This window comes from Vigna radiata, chromosome 11, assembly GCF_000741045.1.
Source record: "Vigna radiata var. radiata cultivar VC1973A chromosome 11, Vradiata_ver6, whole genome shotgun sequence".
Taxonomy (NCBI): domain Eukaryota; kingdom Viridiplantae; phylum Streptophyta; class Magnoliopsida; order Fabales; family Fabaceae; genus Vigna; species Vigna radiata.
In genome coordinates, this window is record NC_028361.1 from 641,004 (window position 1) to 653,761 (window position 12,758).

Genomic DNA, 12,758 nt, shown 5'->3' on the forward strand with positions numbered 1-12,758 from the left:
TCAAACAAATTTTTAATGAAAATAATAAAACACGATATTACTTTTATATTACAAACAAAACCTCACTTTAAGTGAAAATAAATAAGTAGAATAATAATCACATTCATTATTATTTTTTTAAAAAAGACTAAAATAAAGAGTATACAAATTTTAAATATTCAATACAAAATTTAATAAAGAAAGTCTTTTAAAAATAACTATAAAACAATTAAATGTATGAATTATTTATAATTTAATTAAGCCATAGTCTAAATGAATATTTTCACAGTATTTCTTTCCCCTGTATCAATGGAGTGGTGGAACACCCACTTCTACGTTTCCTTCCAACATTTGTACCACAATTTTCATGGATGGTCGAAGATTTGGATTGGGATTTATACACCATAATCCTACCATTGCCATTCTTTCGAACCTACTGAAATCACTTTCAACTTCAACATCATCAATCACTGCGGCTCTTAAATTTCTTTCCATTACCAGATACAGAACCCAGTCCACGAGTATCATGTCATCACCCATTGTTCCATTCTCAATTTCATGCAACTCGATATGCCTTCTGCAAAATATGATTTCCAGCAACACCACGCCAAAGCTGTAGATATCCACCTTTGTAGTAACAGGAGCATTTTTTAGCCATTCTGGTGCCATATATCCCATTGTTCCTCTAGCGTTTGTGTTTGTTCGAGTTTTATCTTTCATTAGCAGCTTTGCCAGCCCAAAATCTGAAATCTTTGCGGTGTAACTAGAGTCAAGCAGAACATTCTGAGGCTTTATGTCACAATGGATGATTTGTTGGTCACACTCCTCATGCAGATACAATAGGCCTCTTGCAATTTCAAGCACAATCCTAACTCTACTCTCCCAGCTGGGTCTATCTCCTCCAAAAAGAAAGTTGGACAGTGTCCCATTTTCCATTTTCTCATAAACCAGAAGCCTATGACTCTGCTCATTGCAAAAGCCCACCAAACCAACTAGATTCCTATGATAAGTGAGAGCAATAACTTGAACTTCTGTCACAAATTCTTTATCACCTCGGTCGTCTACTTCCTCAAGTTGTTTGACAGCAACATCAACCTGTTGATCCTCCAAGTTTAAAACCCCACCAAACACTGTACCATAGGCTCCTCGACCAAGTTTGTCTTTGAATCCATTAGTTGCTTCTCTCAGTTGTTGGAATGAAAATACCCTTAGATTGATATCCATAGGCTTTGTCTTTGGCTTTGGTGGTGCTTGTTTGTGCATGAGATGCTGACAAACGGGGTGATGATAAATGGCAGTGGCTGCAAACAGGACAGCAAGTAGGGAGCAAGAAATGAGAGCCACGACCAAAACAACCACAGACGATGAATCCCTTTCGTTGTCCTTGTTGTTGTCAAGCAGAGGAACTTTAATCAGCATCACACGATTACTAGTGTCAGGGATGATTCTTATGGCATTTATAATTGGCCACTTTTTCTTATGGCAAGCACTGCCATCTAAAACAGCAACCATACATAGACAATCATGCATCAGTTCCTTCTTGCAGCTTTCCAAATCCATCCTATCCAAAACTTTCAGATCAAGAAAAAAGTAACCGGAATTTGGTATATCAGCATCTTGAATCTCTTTCACTTCCACCTCAAAGTTTGAGGCAGAAGAATTTGCAGCACACAAGTCCTTGACCTCACTGAGATAGCACCCCTTGGAAGGTGCTGTTGGATCCAAAGGAGTATAGCCTGGCAAGCAACCACAACTGTATGTTTGGGTGTCAGAACCAGATGTGTTGCAAAAACCATACACCCCACAAAGGGCAGTCACAGTGCAAGGCTTTGTTACGGCCTGCCACACAGATCTCCACTCACTTCCATTCTCTTTGTGGTAAATCAACTTCTGAAAGTTTCCCTTGTCATCCACCAGCACACGATGGTAGTAATCTTCGATTGGACCCACTACTTCAGTAGTCATGTTAAATATAATTTGGTTGGTTGCATTGACCGCGTAAAGAAAAGCTGTTGTGTTGTCGAAAATAATTCTCACACCTGTGTTCTGGGCAGTGTCACTCCACCAGTAGGCAGAATCCGTGAACCGATAAGCTTTAAGAACAATGTTGCCATCAGATTGTTGGATCTCCAAACTGTATTGTCCAGTTGAATAGTCCACTGATCCATTGGCATTGGAATAGAGCTTCCGACTGGTATTCAAAGTTTGGCCTAACAGAAGAGTATCCGTGGGTGAATCAAAGCTCTGCCATATAACGCTGGAAAATGAATTCTTCAAGACGAAATTCCCGTCATCCTTCATTTCTGCTGATGCAGTGTTTGTTCCTTCGTAGATGGAAAACGAAGCCCCGTTGAGAGGTTGGATCACAAATTGGCCACTTCGTGTGAGATTGATGAATGATCCAATTTCGACTGGATTGTCACGGTTTGCAGACCAAACCAATGTTTTTTCTAGAATTTTATCAAACCAAATACCAACAAGATAGCGGCCACTGACAAGGTGGTAGAATCCAAAAGCATATTCCCCGGAGGATGATCGCCAAGATGAACTGGTGGCACTTCCAGCCACAATGCCGGATCCCAGTTCAATTGAAATGGCGATGCTTGGAACATTGAAAAACAGAAGCATGGCAACAGAGAGACCAAGAAATTGAGCAGCCATATTGTTGGAGATATTGTAACTGAAGTTGTGCCATAGAATATAGTATATCTGAAGGAAATTTCTTGGTTACGTGGAAGACTTTTGGTAGCCGAACATCATCATACTTATCACAATACAAGATGGTTTCAATTACCAAGCCGCCAACAAGACGATGATGATAGACTTTGGAACAATCATTATGCAAATTATTTTTATATTATATGTATGCACTATATATTTTTTATTTAAACTCTTTTAGAAGAACGTAGAAAAGTTTTAGTAGAAAACATTACTTGGCGGTCAATCCTGCACATTTGTTTTCTTTATTTTAACCGGTCAAACATTGATATTTTTTTCCTGGGTCAATATCTTGAAAACCCTTGGTTGCATTTTCTTATGTGATATGATAACTCATTTGCAACTTTTTAGACATTAAAATAAATTTTATCAATTTTTAAAATAATTTTGTAGACTTTTCTAAATTTCAATTTATTAAATTATTGATTTTCTAAAACTGTTTATGGATTTTTATCTTAATTTATTTTGTAAAGTAAAACATACTTCAATATTTCACTACTGTTAGCTTGACCCGTAACAGAACCGAAAAAATAACTATCTAGAACAGTCCCTTGGGTCTAGCCACGTTGTCAATGAGAGTCTGTCTAGACACTTCTAGCATGTAGAAGATAGTAATATGATATATACAAAATCAAATTACGACTTATAATTTCTTTTTCAAAATTATTTTTTTGTTTTCAGGTTTGCAGATTGGTTAATTGCAAATGAGATTAGCACACCATGCAGTAAAATAATTAAAATATAACTATGTAAGTAAAAAATATACATTACTCTCATTTAAAAAATTATAGAAACGGGTAGTAACGGAAAGTGCAAGTTATTGTCATTTCAACACATTATTGCGTTGTAACTGAAAATATTTATTACAAAACAGAAAATAGGATTTGATTTTGATTATTCATTGTTTTAAATTTGTATAATAGAAAAATGGTACTACTAATAAGAATTAAAAATTATTTTATGTAATAAATAAACAAAAGTGTGAAAAGTCACTAAACGGTTATTTTCTGGGAGGGTCTAGAACTTGAGCAACACCTTTGTATTGGTGATAGTTAGCAACTCTCTCACTCTCTTTTTGTTATATGAACCACTTGGGTTTCCGAGTCTCATTCGTTCAGTCTGCTTCGCATTCTCGCTGAAATCGATCGTCCATCACATTGTGTTACTCTGCTGTGTCACTCAGGTTTTCATCTCTTCTCGATTGTAACTGCTTAATTTTTCTTATACTGTCTCGTTGTGTTTTAGTAGTTAATCGATCAATGTAATCGTCATCATCATACTCACAATCACACTACCAACTCAGTTTCACTTAGCTTTGAAATTGGGGAAAATGTAAACGAAGAGAATAGGAATTTGAACGGGTTTTATCTCTTGCTCGTTTAACGTTATTCTTGATGAGGATTAGTTTCTTGGATCTTGCTACTTGACTACATCAGAGAAAGAGATTCGTTGTTAGGTTTCGCGTTTTGATGAACTTGTCTGCGGCATTGAAAGAGATGTGATAAGTTGACAGATTTATTTCATATTTTTAAGAAGGATAATGCATGATAAATGCCAGTTTTTGATGTGGATTGTTTTAGTAACATACCGTAGTTATTCGCTTGTAGTGTACATGTTCGTAAGAAGTCCTGCGAGGAATGTATCTCGTGTTGTTTAACCCTGGGATCTTGGTCTATTATTGTTCTTGTTCCTAAATATATATATATATATCCTTGGTATACTTGTGTAATTTTAATTTACTTTCAGAAGCGTTATTTTGAGAAATTTCAGGGAAAATCTAGTTAAACAAATGTAGAATGGATGGCTCATGATCAATCATAAATCATCACATGTGAAATGTTACTTGTGCTTTTGCTTTAATATATACTCTGTTCCTCACTTCTATGATGATCAAGACGGTTTTTGTTCTAAAGATTGCTCAACTTTCACAAATTGAAAATTTCAAACAGCTTATTGATAGAGATTTTTCTTGTCTAAGCTGAGTTTGTCTTTTAGAGCGTTCTGCTAAACACTTCTATATAATATATGCATAAACCTCTACTTTCTTTTATCTGTCAAACACAGGATGGCGGAACCTGCATATATTGTCACGTCTGACAGTGAAACCACCACCGGAGAAGAAAAGTCATCTACTTTTTCTGAAATAGCAATTGGAATTGATATTGGCACATCACAATGTAGTGTTGCTATGTGGAGTGGTTCCGGAGTGGAGCTCTTGAAGAACACAGGGAATCAAAAGACTATGAAATCGTTTGTAACTTTCAAAGGTAACACCCCTTCTGGTGGAGTCAGCAGTCAACTCTCCTACGAGGATGAGATGTTGTCTGGAGCCTCGATTTTCAACATGAAACGCCTGATAGGCAGAGTTGATACCGACCCAGTTGTCCAGGCGTGTAAGAATCTCCCATTTCTAGTGCAGACCTTGGACATCGGTGTTCGTCCATTTATTGCCGCATTAGGGAACAATGTGTGGAGATCCACCACTCCAGAAGAAGTCCTGGCGATATTTCTGGTGGAATTAAGAGCAATGATTGAAGCTCAGCTGAAACGACGAATAAGAAATGTGGTTTTAACAGTTCCAGTTTCGTTCAGTCGATTTCAGCTAACCCGGATAGAGCGCTCCTGTGCCATGGCTGGTCTTCATGTTCTGAGGTTGATGCCTGAACCAACAGCTGTGGCTTTGTTGTATGCTCAGCAACAACAGCAAAGTTCTCATGACAATATGGGCAGTGGAATGGAGAAAATTGCTCTAATTTTCAATATGGGTGCTGGTTATTGTGATGTTGCTGTCACTGCTACAGCTGGAGGAGTTTCACAGATTAAAGCCTTGGCAGGAAGTACCATTGGTGGTGAAGATTTGCTTCAGAATATGATGCGCCATCTGTTGCCAGAATCTGAAAATCTATTTCGAAATCATGGAGTCAGCGAAATTAAGCGGATGGGCCTGCTACGAGTTGCAACCCAGGATGCAATTCACCAGCTTTCCTCTCTGAACAGCGTTCGGGTTGATGTAGATTTGGGAGATGATGTGAAGATATGCAAAACTGTTCACCGAGAGGAATTTGAGGAGGTTAACAGAAAGGTGTTTGAGAAATGTGAAAGCCTTATCATTCAGTGTTTGAAAGATGCCAAGGTAGAAGTTGAAGATTTAAATGATGTGATAATTGTAGGTGGATGCTCTTATATCCCCAGGGTGAAGAGTCTTGTTGCTAACGTTTGTAGAAGGAAGGAACTTTATAAAGGGATGCATCCTTTGGAAGCTGCTGTTTGCGGTGCAGCAGTGGAAGGAGCAGTCGCTTCAGGCATCAATGATCCCTTGGGGAACTTGGACTTGTTAACTATCCAAGCTACACCTCTTGCCATTGGGATTCGTGCTGATGGAAACAAATTTATGCCCGTAATTCCGAAAGATACTGCAATACCAGCGCGAAAGGAGCTAGTTTTCACAACAGTTCATGATAATCAAACGGAGGCATTGATTATTGTCTATGAAGGTGAGGGGGAAAAGGCCGAAGAAAACCATCTGTTGGGATATTTCAAGATAATGGGAATACCTGCGGCGCCTAAAGGTATCCCAGAAATCAATGTGTGCATGGACATAAACGCTGCAAACGTGCTAAGAGTTTTAGCTGGTGTTGTGATGCCGGGTTCTCGCAAACCTGCTGTTCCTGTTATGGAAGTAAGGATGCCATCGGTGGATGACGGCCATGGTTGGTGCGCTGAGGCACTAAATAGAAGCTATGGTGCCACACTTGATTTGGTTACTCTCCGAAAAATCGCATTATGAAGTAACATCTTTTTTTACTTGTCATCCTGTGTCTGTTTCAGCAATAGAAGGTGATATACAGTACATGTCTGTTGTTTGTATTTTGTAACTAGAATAATGGAAACAATGAGTTCCAGGATAAATGAGTTGACGTTTAACCCTCTTACTTGCTTAGCTTTTTAGATTTGAAGATTCCTTTTCCAAATTAGTCGGTACGTTTTCTAAGTCTTCTAAAATTAGACTCAGATTTTAAGCATTAAAAAATGTCTAATTAAACTGACATTAAGTAATTTCTCTCTTTATTTTTCATCTCTCAAAATATACGTATTATATACATACACGCACATATGTTTATTATATTCTAAGAGTAATTTTTTGAAAGAATCACTGACTAGTTTTTTTTAGTATTTTTTTTCGTGATAGATCAAGATAAGAATAATTGTCTTTCTCTATTAGTTATTTTTAGAGTAACTTGTGTATGAAAGTCTAACAACCGCTAGAAAATCTTGGCAACATGGCAACTTAAGAGAGATCAGATAACATAATATAAAAATAATTTATGAGAAATATAGACGTATTATTAAGTATACTATACTGTTGCTTTTATACTTCTAATTTTTCAATATATTTTTACATTTGCTCACTTTTTATATTAATGAATATCCTTGTTAGTTATTAAAAATGTAAATTATATTTATTTGTGATAAAAGTTACAGAATTAAAATTAAAAATACAACCACCATTTAAAATAACTACATTTAGATATTTTAGGAATAAAATGTTAAATTGATCGTATTAAGTTGAATCATATTATTTATCTTTGTTATTAGTACTAGAAACATAAACATAAACATGGCATGTGTGTTTCTAAATTTTTATTATATTTAAATATTATAATTAAAAAAATTATTATTATAAAAATTTAGGAATGACGGATTATGTTAGTTTTTTTAATAAAGAAGTTAGACAGTTTCTATCTTAAGGAAAAGTAAAGTTGTGTATCTTATAAAATAATGAAATTATTTTAATTAAGTAGAAGGTTGACTTCTATCATTAAAAATAAGATTAATTTATTTCTTTTGCAATTAATTTATTATATAAAAAACCATATTTTATATCTAAACTAAATTATAAAATAGTTTATTCTTATACTTTATGAATCATATAAATTATATTTAATCCATAACTATTTATAACAATGTTTTTACTTTATGAAACCCCCACAGTCTGTAGCTTATAGACCCTAACCCCAGCTGACACCATACTTTGTCATTTACAAATGTTGAAGTTGGATTTTCTTTGAATAAACTTTGAATGTTTATCTTTTCGTATTAGTTTAGTTAATTAAATATTTTTTATTGTAGTTCAAAAATATTTTGAGTGTAAGACTCAGTTGTGTTAAATCAAAGTAAAATTAAATATTAAATAAAAGTTGCACTTTTTTTGTGGACTAATTTTTCTTTTTTTCTTATTTATCAATATAATATTATCCATTTTTAGTTGAGTTGATAATAGTAAAGTTTGAGATTATCAAGTGAATTGGGATACTTTTTTTTATAGATATTTTAGTGGAAACACATCTTATATAAACATGTGTGTTTCTTAATCTAGATAATTAATTTAATTTAAAAAATTAACTAAACTTAAATAAATAATAATTTAAAATGATTGTTTTAATTTAAAAAGAAAATTAAATTTAAATTGACGGCCATTTGAAAAATAAAATTAGAAATGTAATTATTTTAATTAAAGTTAACGATTATTTAGATGTTTAATTTATAATTTATATATATATATATATATATATATATATATATATATATATATATATATATATATGAAAAAGAAAATTTTTCTTTATATATAACTATAGATTATGTAAATACGATGAAAATGTTTGTTTAGTATAAACTTCCTCGCCTTCTTTAAATATACTTTCATACTTTTTGTTTCAGAAATTGTCAATTTCTTAAAATACTTTTAGTCTTCATGTTATTTTCACATTATAGACAAAACTATCGTATTTATGTAGAGAAGACGATAATAAAAACTTACTCTAAGAGAAAAAAAACATTTAATTATTAGAAAACTTTACTATATCTCAAGAAACGAAAAACAAAATATTATTATTTTCTTAAAAAATATAAAATATTCTTAATGCACGACATTTTAAAGATAATTTAAGAAAAGTATAAATTGAAATACGAAAATTTGGTTCAACAATTCATTAAAGTATTTGGTTAACTTTTCTCATTTCATTTTTTGAAATAGTATTCATACATTCATTTGTAGAAGTTATTCTACCTCTGGTTTTTTAATTCTGTGACGTAGATCATATACCGAGTAAGTCTTTCAATACATTTCATTCAAAAGTGAAATAAATGTGTTTTCCCTTATTGGTTTGCAGCATCAACTAGGCCTTCATCTATATCCATCCCATTGAAGTAGTTGAACTTTTAAATTGGAAATAGAAAAAGGTATTGACTTTGGGACTTCAGTTTTAACATGGCAGAGTCAATGGAAATGAGTGCATTCGTTTTCATCTAATTAATCGGACAAGACAACTAGCACTGGCAACTTTGAATCTACATTTGATGATGTCATGGTGGCTGCAAATTAGGGAGAATTAATAACATGTGAATTTAATTAGTGTTTCATGAACAATCCATAAACACTTCACTCCATTTCTCATTCTAAGCTTCAAACAATGTATTTGTAGTTATTTATAATTAAGAACAAGGTGTTCCATTGATAAATGTACGATAAATAAATATATAAGTACAGACACCCAGAAATCTAGTATCGAAAAATCTAACAAGTATATAGTACTTTGCAAACCTAGTAGCCTAAAGTCTTCCACAGCATAATTGTCGTGAAGTGTGCTGGCACACTATTCATGATATTCATTCAGCATACGCATGCATGTATATATTACAACGACACAGCTTCAGCTTTGATTGCATTGCATAGCTCTTTCCTACCAAAAATGGCTATCCAATTTCTTCTCTTTGTTGCCTTCCTTCTATCTTCCTTTGCTTATGGGATTGATGCTAACTCAGTCCAACTGGGGTCCACCATCGTGGCTGGTACCAATTCATCTTGGCGATCATCCTCTGAGGATTATGCCTTTGGATTCTATCACCTCAATAGTGGCCGCTATCTTGTTGGAATTTGGTTTGACAAAATTCCAAATAAAACATTGGTTTGGTCTGCAAACCGTGACAACCCAGTTGAAATTGGATCATACATTAATCTCACACGAAGTGGCCAATTTGTGCTCCAACCTCTCAATGGGACTTCATTTTCCATCTACGAAGGATCAAACACAGCATCAGCAGTGATGCAGAATGACGGGAATTTGGTCTTGAAGAATGCACTTTCCAACGTTATATGGCAGAGCTTTGATTCACCCACGGATACTCTTCTATTAGGCCAAACTTTGAATGCCAGTCGAAATCTCTACTCCAATGCCAATGGATCAGTTGACTACTCAACTGGACAATACAGTTTGGAGATTCAGCAATCTGATGGCAACATTCTTCTTAAAGCTTACCGGTTCACGGATTCTGCTTACTGGTGGAGTGACACTGTCCAAAACACAGGTGTGAGAATTATTTTCGACAACACAACAGCTTTTCTTTACGCGGTCAATGCAACCCACCAAATTATATTTAACATGACCACCGAGGTAGAGGATGCAATCGAAGATTACTATCACCGTGTGGTGGTGGATGACAAGGGAAACTTTCAAAAGTGGATTTACCTTAAAGAGAATGGAAGTGAGTGGAGATCCGTGTGGAAGGCAGTAACAGAGCCTTGCACTGTGACTGCCCTTTGTGGGGTGTATGGCTTTTGCAATACAACTGATTCCGACAACCATACATATACCTGTGGATGCTTACCTGGTTATACTCCTTTGGATCCAACAGCACCCTCCAAGGGGTGCTATCTTAGTGAGGTTAAGGACTTGTGTGCTGGAAATTCTTCTGGCTCTAACTTTATGGTGGAAGTGAAAGAGATTCAACATGCTGATATACCAAACCATGGTTATGTTTTTTTTGATCTACAAGTCTTGAGTGGCGTGGATCAGGAAACATGCAAGAAAGAATTGTTGGCTGATTGTCTCTGCATGGTTGCCGTTTCACTTGGCAATAATTGCTTTAAGAAAAAATGGCCAATTGTAAATGCCGCAAGAATCTTCCCTAAAACTAGTAATAGTGTGATGCTGGTTAAAGTTCCTCGGGTTGCCAATGATAAGGAGTCATCGTCTTTGGCTGTTTTGATAGTGGCTCTCGTCTCTTGTTCACTGCTTGCTGCATTGTTTATAGCTACTGCCATTTATCATCACCCATTTTATCAGCATCTCATGCACAAAGAAGCACCACCAAAGCCAAAGACAAAGCCTATGGATATCAATCTAAAGGTATTTTCATTCCAACAGCTGAGAGAAGCAACAAATGGATTCAAAGACAAACTTGGTCGAGGAGCTTATGGTACAGTATATGGCGGGATTTTAAACTTGGAAGGTCAACAGGTTCAGGTTGCTGTCAAAAAACTGGAGCAAGTAGAAGACCAAGGTGATAAAGAATTTGAGACAGAAGTTCAAGTTATTGCTCTCACTCATCACAGAAATCTTGTTGGGCTATTGGGCTTTTGCAATGAACAGAGTCATAGGCTTCTGGTCTATGAGAAAATGGAAAAAGGAACACTATCCAACTTCCTTTTCGGGGAAGGGGATAAACCCAGCTGGGAGAGTAGAGTCAGAATTGTGCTTGAAATTGCAAGAGGCTTGTTATATTTGCATGAAGAGTGTGACAATCAAATCATCCACTGTGATATAAAGCCTCAGAATGTTCTGCTTGACTCTAGTTACACTGCAAAGATCTCAGATTTTGGACTGGCAAAGTTGCTAATGAAGGATAAAACTCGAACAAACACCAATGCTAGAGGAACAGTGGGATATATGGCACCAGAATGGCTAAAAAATGCACCTGTTACTACAAAGGTNGATATCTACAGCTTTGGTGTGATGTTGTTGGAAATCATATTTTGCAGAAAACACATCGAGTTGCATCAAATTGAGGATGAAACAATGGGTGATGACTTGATACTAATAGATTGGGTTATGTATCTGGCAAAAGAAAACAATTTAAGAGCACCAGTTATTCATCATCTTGAAGTTGAAAGTGATATCAAGAGGTTTGAAAGAATGGCAATGGTTGGATTATGTTGTGTAAACCCCAATCCAACTCTTCGACCGTCTATGAAAATTGTGGTACAGATGTTGGAAGGAAATGTCGGAGTGGGAGTCCCAACAATAGACTCATAGATAGCAAAAATTTTCCATGAAAATTTACATTAATTTTCTTGTCTTCTAAATTTGTATAAGATTGCCTTGTCTTCAACTTTTGCATGCCATTTGATCGTTATGGTAACACTGATTGTTCTAACATACTTGACCAACGGAATTCTCCCACTTTGTTACCTTTCGATTATGTTGAACTCTTAACTTTTGGTATCAAAACATCTTTCTGAAATTCTTGGACAACTTATCTATTTTAATTGAGATTTCAGATTTTAAGATGAAGTTGTAAATATTGAACCTTAATCAGATGGAATCATGAGAGGTTGGACCATGATTCATAACCGAACTTTATTTTTATCTCATGTGTTTAATTACAACGATACACAGCCTTCAATCTTGAGTAGGATTAGATGAAAAAAATCTATAGAAGGTATTGTTATGCTTTTAGATGTTCAACTTATCTATTACGGAACATCAAACAAACTCTTTTCCTTTGCGTACAACAATGTCCAAGATGAACTTTTAGTGGTATTTTATGTCTATAAATTTCAAATGACCTTTCATACAAACAAAAGTGAAATAAATGTGTTCACCCTCATTTCTTTTCTGCAGTTTCAACTCAGCCTTGATCCATTGAACGAGAAGAATGTGTGAAAAGCAAGCCAAACTTAACAACTTGGAGGTTTCATTATTAAAGGGGAAAATTGAATTGTCAGATACATATTAACTACAGTTACCTTTACTAAGTCATTAATGCACAATTCTATGGACTTTGATGGGTTGCAAGTTTACATCCAACTAAAGTTAGCATGGCTAAAAAGAAGATTCCTCAGGTCAACTTCTTTAGTTGATGATTTATACACCTTTCATTCACACCACATTCATTTCAAGCAAATCCAATGTCTTTGGCTATCTTTTTCCCTTCCATTCTCCTACTACTTTCATTTCTGAATGGTTTCCATGCCATTGTACAACCAAACACCAGCATCA

The 12,758-nt window shown here is 35.1% G+C and overlaps 4 protein-coding genes across 4 annotated transcripts in view; 3 read left to right on the forward strand and 1 right to left on the reverse strand.

Moving 5' to 3' along the window:
• Positions 1–149: 149 nt before the first annotated feature.
• On the reverse strand, positions 150–2,723 carry LOC106777264 (G-type lectin S-receptor-like serine/threonine-protein kinase LECRK1). The gene has a single exon (XM_014664830.2). The coding sequence runs from the start codon at positions 2,638–2,640 to the stop codon at positions 286–288; it is 2,355 nt and encodes a 784-aa protein (XP_014520316.1). The 5' UTR covers positions 2,641–2,723; the 3' UTR covers positions 150–285.
• Positions 2,724–3,722: 999 nt separating this feature from the next.
• On the forward strand, positions 3,723–6,629 carry LOC106777139 (heat shock 70 kDa protein 8). Its single transcript, XM_014664665.2, has 2 exons — positions 3,723–3,880; positions 4,762–6,629. The coding sequence occupies exon 2, from the start codon at positions 4,763–4,765 to the stop codon at positions 6,482–6,484; it is 1,722 nt and encodes a 573-aa protein (XP_014520151.1). The 5' UTR covers positions 3,723–3,880; position 4,762; the 3' UTR covers positions 6,485–6,629.
• A 2,820-nt stretch (positions 6,630–9,449) lies between these two features.
• LOC106776567 (G-type lectin S-receptor-like serine/threonine-protein kinase LECRK4) lies at positions 9,450–11,905 on the forward strand. Its single transcript, XM_022775623.1, has one exon. It carries the CDS (start codon positions 9,450–9,452, stop codon positions 11,790–11,792), a length of 2,343 nt encoding a protein of 780 aa, XP_022631344.1. The 3' UTR covers positions 11,793–11,905.
• Positions 11,906–12,451: 546 nt separating this feature from the next.
• LOC106776568 (G-type lectin S-receptor-like serine/threonine-protein kinase LECRK2) overlaps positions 12,452–12,758 on the forward strand; it is a 2,815-nt gene continuing 2,508 nt past the window's right edge. The window contains exon 1 of the mRNA XM_022775710.1: positions 12,452–12,757. Within this exon, the coding sequence (XP_022631431.1) occupies positions 12,668–12,757 (90 nt within the window). The 5' untranslated portion in view covers positions 12,452–12,667. The remainder of the gene's footprint in view (position 12,758) is intronic.